The sequence below is a fragment of the Thunnus thynnus genome, chromosome 11 (assembly GCF_963924715.1).
Source record: "Thunnus thynnus chromosome 11, fThuThy2.1, whole genome shotgun sequence".
Taxonomy (NCBI): Eukaryota; Metazoa; Chordata; class Actinopteri; order Scombriformes; family Scombridae; genus Thunnus; species Thunnus thynnus.
This window is the reverse complement of record NC_089527.1, coordinates 26,727,169-26,743,485: the sequence shown is the minus strand read 5'-3', so window position 1 is coordinate 26,743,485 and position 16,317 is coordinate 26,727,169. Positions and strand designations below refer to the sequence as shown.

General features: G+C 41.2%; 1 protein-coding gene across 5 annotated transcripts in view; it reads right to left on the bottom strand.

The window, feature by feature from the left end:
• Positions 1-16,317, bottom strand: part of ankrd44 (ankyrin repeat domain 44) — a 32,950-nt gene that overhangs the window by 6,980 nt on the left and 9,653 nt on the right. For 3 of the 5 annotated variants that reach the window (XM_067604194.1, XM_067604192.1, XM_067604196.1), the window contains exons 3-20: positions 16,095-16,173; positions 15,821-15,891; positions 14,749-14,949; positions 14,106-14,193; positions 13,068-13,210; positions 12,755-12,967; positions 11,610-11,688; positions 11,404-11,518; positions 11,209-11,291; positions 6,489-6,597; positions 5,940-6,008; positions 4,354-4,494; positions 3,811-3,876; positions 2,920-3,031; positions 2,497-2,568; positions 1,542-1,743; positions 893-980; positions 659-776 (exon numbers count right to left, since the gene is read on the bottom strand). In XM_067604194.1, coding sequence (XP_067460295.1) covers positions 659-776; positions 893-980; positions 1,542-1,743; positions 2,497-2,568; positions 2,920-3,031; positions 3,811-3,876; positions 4,354-4,494; positions 5,940-6,008; positions 6,489-6,597; positions 11,209-11,291; positions 11,404-11,518; positions 11,610-11,688; positions 12,755-12,967; positions 13,068-13,210; positions 14,106-14,193; positions 14,749-14,949; positions 15,821-15,891; positions 16,095-16,173 — 2,049 coding nt within the window. The remainder of the gene's footprint in view (positions 1-658; positions 777-892; positions 981-1,541; positions 1,744-2,496; positions 2,569-2,919; positions 3,032-3,810; positions 3,877-4,353; positions 4,495-5,939; positions 6,009-6,488; positions 6,598-11,208; positions 11,292-11,403; positions 11,519-11,609; positions 11,689-12,754; positions 12,968-13,067; positions 13,211-14,105; positions 14,194-14,748; positions 14,950-15,820; positions 15,892-16,094; positions 16,174-16,317) is intronic. The other 2 variants (XM_067604195.1, XM_067604193.1) reach the window with 1 other exon arrangement.

Below are 16,317 nucleotides of genomic sequence, written 5' to 3'. Positions count from 1 at the left end.
TCGATTATAGTATAAAACATTAAGGACATGTTAATTTACAATTAAGCAGATATTTACAGTTTACAAATGTGTTAAAATTGTGAAATCTACATCACAATAAATTGTGACGATAAATGTATTGATAACTGATAATTATACAGGAGTCAGATTAATTGGAAATTGTAATTTGAGTAACTTCAGGTTGGTAAGAGGTCCACAATGTCAGTGATTTGATAAATATGGTTTACTGTCCAGCTCAGATGTTCACATCATAAAATATTGCCATTTTCTGTACAGGTTTCCAATAATTATAGACTTTCACTTATTCTGTCTTTTAGTGACAATTAGTGACAATTTAAATTTCAACATGGAATTGCAGATTTTAAATTCGGCTTTTTGTTAATCTGTTTATTGATCTGTTTATTTATCATATTCCATCTCACAGTCCTGTTTTCCCTCTTCAGTCTAAAGACAACCTTCAATCCACTGAGCAGTCGCTGTCTTTAAACTACAGTCATCACGAAATGGACACAAATGAGCTGTGAGATAAAATAAATAAATAAAAAGCAGACAGATATTATAGACATGTCAGTAAATTGATATATTTAGCTATAATCCAAATATTAATAAGGTATCATCTAAATTCTAATGTTACAGCAACTTTTTTTTAAAATCTTACCCCGAGGTGCAGCGCAGTGAGGCCGTGGTTATCGGGCACATTGACGTTGGCTTCCCTCTCCAGCAGCAGCGACACGGCGTCAACGTGACCTCCCGCCACCGCCAGCATCAGAGGAGTCCTGCAGACGATGCGGCGTGAGAGAAAGACAAGACAGGAAGTGTTTAAAGAGGACGAAGCGAAAGCAGCAAATACATGGTAAAGGGGGGGGGGAGACACAAAAGAGAAATCACTCACTGTCCCTGAGAGTCAGCAACGTCTACCATGTCTGCACTGTCGGATTCATCCAGCAGGAGGCGCACACATGTCGTATGACCGTTCATCACTGGAGGGAGCGAGAAACAAAGCGACAGAGATGTTTATTAATAGTCAGCTTGATGACACATCAGCTCAGTGGGACTGATTATTTGAGTTTGGGTTGAGGAAAGAGATATGCCCAAAAGTAAAAACAACATTACACTCCTACGTGATTGCTGAACATCATATTCCAAAACCTTACTCATTAATATGCTGATATAACCTCCATTCTTCTGGCTTTCCACAAAATTTTGGGACCTAGTTGCAGGGATTTACTCCCGTTCAGCCATTAGTGAGATCAGGCGCTGATATTACAGGTGTCAGCGGCCCGGTTCATCCCAAATGTGTCAGCTGGGGTTGAGGTCAGGGCTCTGTGCAGGCAGGTCCGAGCTCTTCCGAACCAAACTGGGAAAACCCATTTACATACAAACCCGGCTTTGTCCGCATACTTTTGTCCATATAGTGTAAAACAGCTGCTACAATGCAGATTTAAATGTAATCAAAGTACCAGACACATGTTGTGACAGAGACACAAAAAGAAAACAACAAAAAACAGTTTCATCAACGTGATACTGAAAGTGAAGCCCACCTGCCAGATGTACAGGTGTGCGTCCGTATTGTGTGTCGGTGCTGCGCGGCGACGCCCCCTGGCTGAGGAGGGTGTGAACGGAGTCAGAGTGGCCTCGGAGGGCAGCCAGGGCTAGGGGGGTCCTCCCTGCCTCGTCCCCCTGGTCCACCTCCCTCTCCCCCTGCAGCAGCACCTCCAGGGCCTGAGCGTGGCCGTGGTACGCCTGCAGAGACAAACGCTCACAAATCAGCCACCGATGCACACAAACACACATATACTGTATAACATCGCATCAGCATGTTATAGGTAAAATTATGATTCCTGTTTTTTACAACTTGGGTCTTATTGTCATAGTTTTAGCCGTTAACGTTAACAGCTATGATGACGTTGTACAGATCTACAGTACATTGCTACCAATCAGACAGCATGGCGATCTGATCAAGCCAACAGTTTAGCCAGATTACTTAAACCTTATTCTGAGGTGATTGTCTGATTGTTTGTGTTTTTTGCTCCATCTGACTTCTTTTAAGAGATGTTACAAGGTTCCCAGATCTCAGCTACCAGCTCAGTGAGTAAAATGTTACATCTAATAAATTGTGTTCCTGAGACAATACACAATACACAATACAGAGGAGCTCAATATTACCTGAATACTTTTTAGTGAAATATGTCTGTTAGAGAGTTAGAAAGCTGATTTATAATCGTGTTTACTTATTTTCTGATCAGATTTAAAGCTGAATTTTTCCAATTTTAGACTATTTTATTTAGTCAAGGGTCCTGTACTACTGATCTGCTTAGACAACTTTTAACTTTGACAAATATATAAATATGCTTTACATTTAACAAAAGAAGCCAAAGTAAGGTATTGAAAGAAGTATTGTTATGGTTTGGGTACAAAAACTGTGATATTAGTATCAAACAATAAATTTCATGAAGACATCATGCTGTCTTTTGTGTGTGTGTGTGTGAGACTCACAGCGAGGTGCAGGGGGCTCCTGGCGTTCAGGGATTCAGGGTCGTCTTGGTGACTGTCGTCTCTGTCCAGCAGCTGCAGGTCACAATGACACACATCAGCACATTTCCTTCCAAAACCAACACCAAGCCTGCAGTCAGTTTACTTACCGACAGTCGACCCGTATACTGTATCAAACTCAAATGGCACTAGTTTTGCTTTGAAAAACTTCGACGAATCAGAGCCAACAATGAAACAAGAGACACCAGAAACCTGGAATGTCGTTGCGTGGTGTGCAGCGAAAATATGATCAGGCAACAGATGGAGAAAACGCCTGCAGTCACTATCCAACAATATAACTGTTTCCTCCACGTAGCCTCAGAATATCACAGACCTCAGCATGTGGTGAGTGTATGTGTGTGTGTGTGTGTGTGTGTGTAAACTGACCAGTTCCAGACAGTGCCTGTGTCCGTAGGCAGCAGCGTAGTGGACAGGACTGTAGCCCTGTTTGTCTTTCAGTGAGGCCGTCGCTCCACTCTGCAGCAAGAACTCCAAACATCTGGAAAACAACACAACACCTCACTTGTCACTTAAGATGGCAACTCACTCAACGCCACTAGTGAGCACTGAACAAGATCAGGATTTCAAGGTATGATTGTTGAGAACTCAATGCAGACTGAAACCAAACGTGTCACATATTAGGCAGAAGAGTGTGTGTGGCTGTTAACGGGCTGGTTGATTTCTGGAAGTGTGTGCAAAAAAGTTATCCAAACATAAGACAGAGTTTGTGTATATATGTGTTTTTGTCCATTTCCTGTCTTTACACTGAGTGTTAACTGTTATCTGAAATCCCTCTGTGGCCGTCTCACCACCAAACCACAATTTATTTAAATTTCTTTTTGCAGCTGTGAGTAGTTTTTTGCACTGCATAGTGTATAGTAACAGCGAACTCAAAGATCCAGGATTTTGATAAGTTAGTTTGTTTCTCAAGTGAAAAGTTATTTCATTATTTAAAAAAAACAACAACAACCTCCCAATCAATTTTAAAAAGGTTTGGAGTCCCATTAACAAAAAAACCTACTCCACTTGCTCAGATAGTTTTGCGTTTATTTTATTGATTAATTTCAGTTAGTTATTCTTTAACTTTTATTATGATTATGAAATCAGCATTATATGAATTATTGTAAAGGAGGCTAATTTAATTTCTCTTTAAAAATAAATAAGATCAAGTCAGTACACATAATGTCTCGACTACACTTCATTTTGTCACTTTTGTGTGAACACAATACACACCCAACTTTTCTTAGAATGAGTATGTGTGTATTAGTGTGGACTCACAGTGCCGCCTCTTTCTCTCTCTCCGCCTGAACTCCTTCACTCTCTGACTCCAGAGCCACACGACGCCTGTGGAGGGGTGAGAGCAGGAGGGAGGATGACATACAAGAGGATAAAAACATGATCACACTCAAACAACAGCCTCTTTCATGTGGTGGTACCTACTAATGCCAACAAGTAAGTGGATAACTACTGTATGTTCTGTGCACTGCGTCGTCAACTGTGGGGCTGCCAGTCCTGGAGGCTGTGCATAACTACCACCAGCGCTACACCTCAGTATCACCTCCCGTTACCATGGAAACAGAGAGGTGTGGACCATCAGGTTTCTAAATCCAGTAACAGTAGACAGCTACCCTGCTTTTCAGTTTAACACCAGGGAAACGGTGTGAGGAGGAGCAGTCTCTAGATTTCCACTTCCTCTCCTCATCAGACGGTGAATAATGTGAGAGGATCTGAAGGATTCTTATTTCAACTTTTCTTCTCATACAGTTTAGAAACAACAAATGAGAAGGACTGGAGGAGCCCGTGCGTTTCCTGGTTTCTCACCTCCTGTCCAAGTCTGAGGCGGCAGCATAGTGCAGGGCGGAGCGCCCCCACTGGTCAGTGGCGTTGATGGCGGTGCCACAAGCCACCAGAGTCTCCAGACACTGATAGTGGCGGCTGGCGGCCGCATAGTGGAGGGGAGTCCTGGGAAATAACAAAGACAGAGAGAGAGCAAGTCAGGCAAACAGATCACACAACATATGTAGTGTATATGAGGATTTACATGGCCTAAAGTATGTGGACAGCCGAAAAAAGTCTGTATCAAGTCAGGAACACTTTGGAACAGTTTTTGCTCATTGTAATCATTTCTGTACATACTGCCCAGTGAGATGTTCCTTCCTAATGTGTTTTTTCAGTGGAAGTGATGGGTGTCAAAATCCACAGTCCTCATTCTGTGCAAAAATGCATTCAAATGTTTATCTGAAGTTATGAGATTTCAGCACTCTGAGTTAGACAAATCAAGCTGTTGCTGTCTTTTTATTACAAAATTCCTACTTTGTTTCCATAGTCAGTTCTCCTGCTGAGTGGCGGTGGAGGCATAGAAACACAAAGAGTGAATTTAGTATTGAAAACATTGCAACTTTGGAAGATATTAACTTGATTTGTAACACTGACTGCTCGTATTAGCTTCAGATAAATTGGAATGTATTTTAACACAGAACACTGTGCTGTGGATTTTGGCCCCCATCACTTACCATAGAAGTGCATCGGGATGGGATCACTTCATAACCAAAGTTAAAAGCACATTTTTGTCTAAAATATCATTGCATGCTGCCGCAGTAAGGTTTCCCACACCTAGCAGGCCTAGCCCCAAAACATGTGGACAGAGTTTCCTTGTGCAAATTTTAATGCGATTGTTCTCGAAGGTTTCAGAGAACTGTAGTGACTCAGAAACAGAATCATCAATGGATTGGTCATATCTGGCCACACTTGATCTATTATTAAGATAATTCACACTAATACCAGTCCAGTCTAATAGCCATATGTACTGACATGCAGAAATGCACGAATCAACAGGTCTGTTGTGGTGCATACCAGCATGTCCAACCTTCCGTTGACGCAATGAACGCCTGACTCAAAACAATTAAAGACAAATGGCTCTGACACACACACACACACACCCTTAAACAACACTCATACACACACATGAATAAGCAGTGCAATGGCACCCAAGCCAACACTTTAAACCTGGTTCTGCACTGCCTCACTACTGGAACTTCTTTGCAAATGAGTCCCTTGGAATCACAGTTCTATTTTAATCTTAAACATTAACACCTGCAATGCATGACAGAAAATTAGGGATATAATTAATGTAGCTTTAACCGATTCAAAACCAAGATTTTACGATGATGAGAAAATCAAGTACTTACATTCGAGGAGCACCTCCTCGAATGTAAGTACTTGATTTTCTCATCATCAGACAGAGAGACAATGTTTGGCATTTTTGCTTGATAAATGACTTTTGACAATTACTCGAACAAAATTGTTGATTCATTTTCTGTCATTTAATCCATTTATCAGCTTGTAGTTTAAACTCCACCTACACAGTTATAAGAAGCTGTTCAATGGACAGCCATGTATTCTCTTACCTGCCGCAGTTATCCCTCCTGTTGTGGTCTCCACCGCTACTCAGGAGCAGCTTGACACACTCCACATTACTGCACACAAAGAGCAGGGTGAAATGATCAGAGAGGTGTAATAACTGCAGGAAGACTGTTTAGAAAGTACAAATTACAATTTTTCAGTTGGGTTTTAGCTTTAATCAATAAAGCAACAGATTTTTAACCCTTATTAGACCAAAGAAAAGCACTGAATGTTGGTTATATTCTTTGATAAAGAGATGATTAAGGATAATTCTTATATTCAAGTTTTGGTCATTGAAGCTATTGGCAGTAACATTGTACTCACCAATTCGTTTTACCTCTAAATAAAGAGGTTTAGATAATCTGGCGAAAACCTGTCTGATCTTTCTGTTTGTATTTTTTACCCCACAGTCAGACTTTATTGTTGTGATGTTGCTAAAATTCTCAGATCTTTAGAAACTGCCAGAACGACAGAAATAAGAGTTGAGTTGTGATAAACAGGCAATTAACTTCTTTTTAAGAGATGTCTATCACGTCATGAATGGTGGACCTCACCCTCCGGCAGCAGCAGCGTGCAGGCAGGTCCTCCCCAGGCTGTCAGGAGTGTCTATCTGGAAGCCTGCAGACAGGACCGAGTCGTTACACATTATGCTAAACCTCCGACCTGACGAGGGCAGCGCAGGGAGACGGGAGGGAGGCCAGACAACACACAGCGGTAGTCATCACAGAGAGAGAGAGAGACAGACAGACAGACAGACAGACAGACAGGCAGAGGAGGAGGAGCAGGAGAGAAAGACAGGTGTTAGTGTGACAGGTGAGGGGGGGGGGACAGAGAAGGTTAGGTAGGAGTGCATGATGCTGGCCATGCATACACAGGAAAACACATCAGCAGCTGTAAGCTACATGTTACAAACAGAGAGAGAAAGACATTCAAACAGTCTGAGAGACCAACACTGGGAAGAATCTGATAAAGTGCAGCGAAAAAGTGAATTTTCATCATGTTCACATAAGACGTTGAGGGCTTGTGGCTTTGACATTGTAGTAACTATTGAAATAATTGGCCTTTTTTCAGTGTAGGAACTTTTTCAGGAACCCTGGCACCTTTTTAGGAACTCAGGAACAAAAACTAAGGGTGTGCCATTTCACATCATTTGATGAGTGTAATTTTTATTAATACTAATGATAATACTAATATCAAGTTTGTCATGATATTAATGTGTCAGCGACCTATTTAGATTCCGACTACATAAAGCAGCAACAGGTATGACTGAGAGCAAGAACTGTAGTACTCAAGATTGGTCTTGAGATGTATTTTTTCTATTACTTGTGCTTGTTGCCTTGGTGTCAGCCATCAGTCTGACCTAAATAAGTCTTTGAAGTAAAATGTTGCTTTCAAGTTTCCCATAAAGATGCAAAATTCTTTAAAAACACTTATTTAACTTACAAGTGCAAGTAATGATTCTTTTCTATAGTGTTTCTTCGCCATGTATCAACCAAGCATCCTGTAGTTTTATGTACCGATGTGGAAAGATATACCTTCATAGTTAAATTGTAACATTGTGCAAGAACATTTTATTGCTAATGTGATTATATTTCTATTGTGATCTGAATTTTAGCAAATTGTAAAACATTTAGGAAAATGTATGTTGTTTGTATCACATTTCACACTTTTGTCAGCCTAAAGACTGTGCTGCGTGATGTAAGTTATATCAGTTGACACACTATGAACGACAGTAAGACAACAGTATGAATAATATTGAATGGACACTGTCTGACCTGTCTCATCTAAATGTAGTGGTTTTATCTACTGCCCTGGCTGAAAGAGAAAGTAAAGTTGCTACTGACTCCGTTGAGGAGGAGTACGTTGAAAAAAGAAGGCTAAATTTGCTGTGGAAAGTGGTTTTGTTATAAAAGATCTACATCGCCATTTATAACAAACCACAGCAATATACATAGTAAGCAGTGTGAGAAGACGCTAACACCAAAACACACAACAAACTTGCTCAAGCAGAAGCACCCCGCTGAAAACAATACCCACAAATCATGTGAGGAGAGCAAAACAGCTGACGTGAGGACTAAACAATCCAACAGTGTAGTGTGTTAAAATCACCATGCAATATCATGACTGGCGGTCGCTAGAATTAGGACTAAGGTCAGACTGACTAGATGATGCAGCTGACGAGGGAGCGGTCATCAGGAGACATACAGAGAGCAACTACTTGCTAAGTGTTTCAATGCGAGTGCTGAATCAGGAGAAGAACCAGGAATCAGTCAGCAGATCCTCCATATTATGCAGACAGACTATACAAATCCTCCATTTGAATCCTCAACTTTTAGATTACACCTTGACAGCGCGTGTTATAACATGTCATGCCTCTATTTTTTTTAAAAATCGAAGCACTTTGAATGTAGCACTGAACATGGTCTTAGTTGTTTGTTTGGGTGCGATGAAACTGCAGTTTCTGATACAAAGAATATTGTTGAATATTGTTTTTGTATGTCTCTTTAGACAAAAGCATCAACCAAATGAATGTAACTTAACACATAATCAGACAAGAGTAAATTACTAAGAACAACACTATGAATGTGTTGCCGTCTTGTCCCGTGGCTTTAAAATTGTTGTTACAATCTTCTCGGTTCTTCAGATATGGTAGAAAGGGGACTTTTAGCTCCTGATTTAGCTCTAAGTGCAACCAATACAAATGCCCTGGCCAACTGCTCTCACAGCGGTCCTGTCCAGACGCAACACTACAGCTGTAAAGAGCTCAAGCACATGTAAATGACTTCTTTGTTGTTCAGTACAGCAACTCAGCCGAGCCACATGAGGAGCCCAGTTTCGTCCTGCTCCATGCTTTGCCGCAGGGTCTTGTTAAATTGTCGGAGGCATGTGGAGCCAGAAAGGATTGTTGTCTTTCCCCTATTCCTACTTCACATTTGTACATCTTTCCTCTTGTGTATTGGAAAACCCTCTCTCAGTCAGAACCAAACAAAATATATGGAATGAGTGGAAAGGCAAATCATTTCACTGCCAAAAGCAACAAGGAAATCTTTCAGATGTAAACAAGATATTAACTAGCAATGTCAATTCTCTAAGAGGAGAATTCAACAGAATACACACTTGTCTAGAGCATAGACTGTATGGTCCGGAGGGAGGGAGAGTGGTCCTATCAGTGAGTAATTAGACTCAGTGAGTCCTTGTCTGTTTCTGGAACATTGTGACTTGAATTTGGCCAGAGCTGAATATGTGTGCTTGTAGAGGAATTCACCACTGGGAGAAAGAAAAACAACCGGGCTCAAAACTCCCTGAAAACTGCACTCACAGATGATGTTCAGGCAGAACAGATCCTGGATTTGCACATTTCCAGGACAATAAACCCATAGTATTGTCATAAATATCAGCCAAATTACAGTTTTTAAGTTGTCTTACTGGTCCAGATGAGAAAAGTTGAAAGAGGGAGGACAGAAGGAGGAGTGTGGATTTTGGCCTCCATCACTTACATTGTAAGTGTATTATGAAGGGATCCTCTAATGGTTAGTCGGAATAATTATGGCAAGAAAAACATATTTCAATGTTAATTTGGGCTCCTGACTATTGTTTTAAGACAGACTTATAAAATTGTAAATCTGTCCTTTCAGGATTATAACTTTAAGACATTTTCCCCTGGTTTTTGCCTGTTAGGCTCCACACAGACTGCCATAACCCAACGTTCACTAAGCCCTGCCCTTCATGGTTATTGTTGCTACATGTTCTATCACAGCACATGTTGTATACAGTTTACAATGAAATGAAAAAAGTGGCAGATACCACTCAAAATTCGTCTTTGAAACTTTTCCTGTGTTTGAAACTTTATTTGAAACAATCCTCAACTTCAGACAGAGCCAGGCGGAAGCATGCTTCTCATTTCCTGCCAACGACCACTGATGGTGCCGGCTGAACATACCACTTTTTCCTGGCACATTTGATCAGCTGAAGCTAGCTAGCTAAATAAGCTAATGTTCCAGGAGTTGGTTTAAAACGCTGTCTCCGGCTGACTTTTTAATGTTTCAAGCTACCTCTTTTAAAAAAAGAAGTTTATAAAAGGGGTCATACGCAATATCATGCTGAGGGACTGAGGCTAAGTGAATGTCCCAGCCAAACAGTCAGCATCCTCACCAGCTGATGAACCTTGTAGAAGACATAGGGCTAAATAAAGAACAGCATTGTTCTCGTATTACAGTGTAAAGCTTAGCCCTAGTATTATAAATATGATTAAGTATTAAGTAAAATATAAAATAACAGTATGTTTTCATATTTGATGTTACATAAGAAAATGTTTTTAGGATGAGCACTGACTAACATGTGGTGAACGTAATGCTGTCTTCAATAACGTTGCTGAAGTGTAAACTTCACCTAATACAATAGAGCATGACACAGCCGCTAACATTAGCTTACATTCTGATAGCTTTAAATGAGCAGCTCCCACACAGTGAGGAAACTACACGTTACTCTTAAACTTTTACGTAATTAGTAGCCCAACAAACTAATGTAGTTGGTTAATGATATACTAAGTCTTGGCTTTGGGACGTTTTGTTACAACTGTAGGTTGTAACTTTATGCTAGTTAGACAGACAATAGCAGCTAAAGCACACAAACAAACTATTTAAAGGACCAGTTTGTAGGATTTAGTGGCATCTAGCAGTGAGTTTGCAGATTACAACCGACTGAATACCACTCCCCTCCACTTCAAGCGTGTGGCCGCAAAACTCGCAAAAAATGTGAAAGGCCCCCTCTAGAGCCAGTGTTTGGTTTGTCCATTCTGGGCTACTGTAGAGACATGGCAGTGCAACATGGAGGGCTCCATGGAAGAGGACCTGCTCTCTATGTAGATAGAAAGGGCTCATTCTAAGGTAACGAAAACACAATCATTCTTATTTTCAGGTGATTATACACTAATTAAAACATACTTATGAATATTATATTCTATTTCTGCCAAATCTGTTCCGCTAGATGCCACTAAATTCCACACACTGCACCTTTAAAAGTGGAAAAATTACTTTTATCTACTCTGCATGTTTTTCTCTACTTTGATTTACAAATGACAATGCGTGATTAATGTATATTATTGTACCCAGTCAAAGCTTAGGCAGTAAGGGACAGTGTTCTTTTTAGTTAAGATGCAAATTCAGAGGAAGAATGTGAAGAACTTTGTCAAACTAATAATGTGCTGGTCACAGTAACATTGATTAGGAAACTAAATCTGCTTTCCACCGCTTTACTGTTAACTTTGTGTACTACCTGAGGACAACAGCTTCCGGCAGCAGTCAGAGTGAGCATTCAAGGCAGCCAGGTGGAGGGGGAACATGCCATGGACTCCTCGTCTTTGGAGATGGCAGAAAGGTGCAGAAAGGAAACAATAGTCTCTTTTAGTAGACAGTCACCTTGTCATTGTAGTAATTTCAGACAAATTTCTTAACAGGTGAAAAAATAAACCTTGTGCAGTCAGCTCCACTGGTGATGAGAGTGTTGATGAGGAGTTCATGACCGTAGCGGGCAGCAATGTGGAGAGGAGTGTTGCCATCCTTGTCCACGCTGTCGATTTCCCCACCTGAAATAAGATGTCGATTCATGAGGAGAATGTGCCACTAGAGCAACTTTAAAGAGACCCCAGGACATTAACAAGCATAAAGAGGTCTCACCATTCTGGATGAGGGTCTGGGAGCGAGTGAAGCGTCCATGAACTGCCGTCATGTGAAGAGGACTCTTCCCGTCACGACTCTGAAGGACGTGGAGGAGAAATACAGAAACAGATTCCAGATTTTAAGCAAAACAGCCTTTTTGTTGAGAAACACGTGCAATGACAATACCACTTGTTAGAGACAGGTGTTAATCATCTCAATTATGGACTTATCTTTTTTACACAATGGAATCAGAGTTAATTTGACACAAGATTGACAGTCTATAGTCAGAAAATTGTTGGAAAATCAAGCCTGTTTTAAGCTTTGTTTTGGTCTTCAACTACTTCTGAGGGAAATATGTCACCCTTTAGCGGCTAAATGCTACACTATGTTCATCAGCTTTTTGATAACTTTGTCTGTCAACTGTTTGGTGTTGTGAAGGTAGTGTGCAGTGGGTTTAGTGGAGCTTCTTCCCTGAAAACAGCTGCCTGCTGCTGGAAATGAGGTTGAATAGAGTAGTGAGAGGAAACCAAACAGTAAAGTTGCCAAAAAAAAAGGAGCTGAAGGCAACAAAAGACATCTTTCACAGTACAAATCATCCTTTGACCCACTGTTCATATGACAATATTGATTAGTGCAGCTTTAAAGGCGACACCCGCACATGCGTTTTACGTTATTCTAGCTAATTAGACCTCTGCTCAGGTTGAAGTTGGGTGTAGCTATGCTGAAATTACATGAGATCACGAAACTATGAACCAGTAAAAATGATAAAGGGGTAACCTCAGGTTGCACAGGTGCAACAAAGCTAATAGGCAGCTCAGGGAAATAGCTCAGTCTGTTCACACCCACACAGTCCTCACAAGAGATCTCATTCAGCAAAACAAGTGAGTACATTTGGGTGTTTTATACAGTATTAAGGCAACTATAAGTTCAAGGTACTGCTGAAAATGACAGAAATGTGGTGCTTGGATTTGAAAGCATCTTCGTATAATAAATTTCACTCTGGACCAATGTGTTGGAAATAAAGACCATAAAAAGGGATGCCAGGACAGACATCACCATTCCAAGAGCCCTGCTGTTAGCAGCAGAGGTAGAAATGCAATATGTATCCTCTGTAATCAGATGTAAGAGCGGCGTTATGCGAGGCAGACTTTCAGCTGGCGTACCTGTACGTTGACGTCAGCCCCGTTGTTGACCAGAAACTCCAGACAGAGCGCTCCATGAGTGGAGGCAGCAGCGAAGTGCAGCGGGGTGAAGCCCTTATTGTTGGGCTGGCTGACATTGGCACCGTAGTCTATCAGCTCACTGACGACAGCATCCTGACCGTTAAAACAAGCCACGTGGAGCGCTGTGTTCCCAAACGCGTTGGACTCATCTATCTGTTGCCACACAGAGAAAACAAGAATTGTTAATATGGCCAGCTAGAGAAGGAGTGAATGAATACATGGGGATTTAATCTTTGTGTGTGTGTGTCCTGACCTCCACAGACAGGTTGAGCAGGTGTTTGACCACAGCTATCTGCCCGCTGGAGGCCGCCGTGTGTAAGGGAGTGTATCCTCGTTTGTCCTTACAGCTGATCTCCGCCCCCTGGCTCACCAGGAGACACACCACATCCAGATGACCTGCAGGGGGCGCACCACAGCACACAAAACACAGGAGATAAGATTCAACTGTCAGATTGAGGTGTTCAGTGGACTAAAAGCAACACTGAAGCATTCCTTCATCATTTTTCTGCTTTATGTATGAAGAAATCAAAGCTTGTACACAGACAGTTATTATGAACCACGCTGGACATTTTGCAAAGAAATAATGAATAGTAAAGTTCACTAATATATCAGCAGGCTTATATTTTTGGTCAATATTTTCATTAATGATTAATGTATCAATTTGTTTTTATTAAATTCATTGCTTCCTCTATAAAAAATGAGAACTGTGAAAAGTGTCAATCACAGTTTTACAGAGCCAAAGTGACCCTTATTTTAATTTCAAATATTTTGGTTGTATTTGTGTGGTAATGTAAAGTTATTATGTTTCATATTTTTTTTCCAGTGATGTTTGTTGGTCAAAATTTTCTGTTAGCTAAAATTTATTGTTCAACCATAAAACTTCCTGCCTCTGTTTTTGTTGAGAGCTTGTGCAAATGTAAAAACTCCAGCTTTGTCACACCAGTTTCAAGCTACAATGAATGTACTTAATACATGATTTGTTCTGTCATTGTCACTTTAAAATCACCTGTTGTGTTATGTTCCATTTTGTTTCACTAATAAAAGAAGCTCATTGTTGGTATATGTTTTGCTCCAATATTCATACCGGTGTTTAAAAAAATTGTAGAGAAAAAAAAACTTTAAAAAAAAACCACACACTGCTGGAGTTCTGATGAATTGGTCTTTTAGCAAGTAGATGACTCATAATGAGCAACTTATTCATTTTTTCCAAGTACATCTGCAACGTTCTACCTCCAGGAAATAAAGACATGATGTGTGATATGTCTTTTAACAAACTGTCTTTGTCTCTTACCCATGAAAGCTGCCCAGTGCAGCGCCCGGCCGTCCTTCTTATCAAAAGCGTTGATGTTGGCTCCTTTTGCGAGAAGAAGGTTTACCATCTGTCACAGAGAGAACGTGGAGAGGAGAAATTATTGGGCAATATAAGAGATGAGTGCAGCAGGCCACACAGTATGAGTGAGCATAAGTGTCTGTGTCAGTGTGAGTGTTTGGTGATGGTCTTTATATAACAGCATTGTGAATACATCTCATCGCTTGGCTCAGTTGTTGCATAAACACTCTGGAGGGGCTGTCGAACAGAAACAGAGAAGCCGTCCATTCAGCGTGGCTTCAGAAAATCTGCCGCCTCTCATTGTTAATTTTAGATCCGGCATATTTGTGAATTGTGAGTGTGTTAAAATGAACAGCCCACTTGATAACCCAGTGATACAGCTGCATTCGCCCACTTGTTTCCTTTAACCAAACTATCCTCAAAAATAGCACAAAGGATGGTTACATCATAGCCTGCTTGTTGGTGAGCTACACCGGCATACCAGCGAAGTGGCTACAGTGCTGCAAGCAAGGATGCAAATTATTTCATTTTACTGACAAAACACTTCTGGCTGTGAAAAAGCAGCACTCATGACAGAGCATCAGCAGGTAGTCTCTTGCAGTACCTCGGTGTGGCCGTTTAGGGCGGCGTGGTGCAGGGCGGTGCGTCCCCCGCGGTCCGACACGTTGACGCTACTCAGCAGCGGGATGATGACCTCGGCGCATCGCAGCGCGTTATTGGCGGCGGCGACGTGCAGCGGCGTCTGCCAGTTCTTGTCTCGGGCGTTCACGTCAGCCGAGTGGCGAATCAAAACTCGCACAGCCTCCTGGGAAAAAAGTCAAAGAGTGTGTGAGTTTAGGTATGAAGAGATATAACTTACTGATGCAGCACTGCCAGTTACAGCCTTTTGATGCCATCTAGACTTGAATTAAACATCAATTTAAAATGAAATAAGTGACAAAGCAGCAAAACCATCATCATACTTTAATATGGCTGATCATGTTTCTAATATTTTCACTCTTCCATGTATTTAAACCTTTCGATATACAGTCTGATACAACAGCACCTCAAACAACACACCAAACCAAGTCAATACACAAATAACTAAAGTAGTAGTTGCAAGTCTGACTGAACATTTGAAATGAGATGACCTGTAATAACCCTATTGTTACATTTTACTGCCTTAAAATTAGATTTACTTTAAGCTCTTTTACAACTCTTACAGAATCTAAAGATACTCTGGTAAGTATTCAACATTAGTGCTAAATTTCCCTCCAGGTGGTCGATAAAGTTTTATCTCATATTATCTACATATCACCCACTCGCAAATACACATCTTCATATACTCCTACACTGCAACACCAAACTCATGAAAGACCCTGACTGCATAGAAATCCAGCCTCCTGCTATTTCAGCCACGTAGATTTACCTGTTTGGGAGTGATGCGGGTGATTAATTGCACTGACCCAGATACAGCACGGTCTGAGAATAGTACACAAGAATGCAGGGAGAGGTCTAAAAAATGATGAGTGTCTGTTTTCAGGTAAATACCACGAGCTTAGTTCCTTGACACCCGCGACACAGTGAGGATCTCTTTCTGCGCTGCTAGGGTTGTTGTTGTAAGAAGAAGGAAGGGTTGGACTCAGCGTTTGTGTGTGTATGTGTGTGTGTGTGTGTGTGTGTGTGTGTGCGCTCACCTCGCTCCGGGATGCCACAGCACGATGGAGAGGGGTGAGCCACATGTTATCTTTGGCATTGACCCGGGCCCCTGCAGAGGAAAAGGAGCAAACAGAGTGTAAAGAGGAGAGATAAATATGGCACTGATGCCCTATTTAAATTCTAAAAGTATCAATTCTAAAAGGTATAATAGGTATCAAATATTTCAGGTCTTGGAAACTAGAAGAGCTAAAAAAAAACATCTGATAGATGTTGAGACGTGATGAAGAGGTGGAGGACAGGAATATATTTTACCGGAGAGGATGAGGAGCTCGGTGATCTCGGCATCGCCCAGGAAGGCCGCTGCATGTAGCGGCGTGCGCTTCTCTGTATCCTGCGGGGAGAAGTCAGCCAGTTAGTACTTGCTGGTAATACTGGCAACAGTAAAGTAAGGTCAGCTCAATGGGCAGCTGTTCTTAAGTACTGTGGTTTAAGAGTGAGGCTGTGTGTCATTAAAACATGTTCATAAAAAGCTACA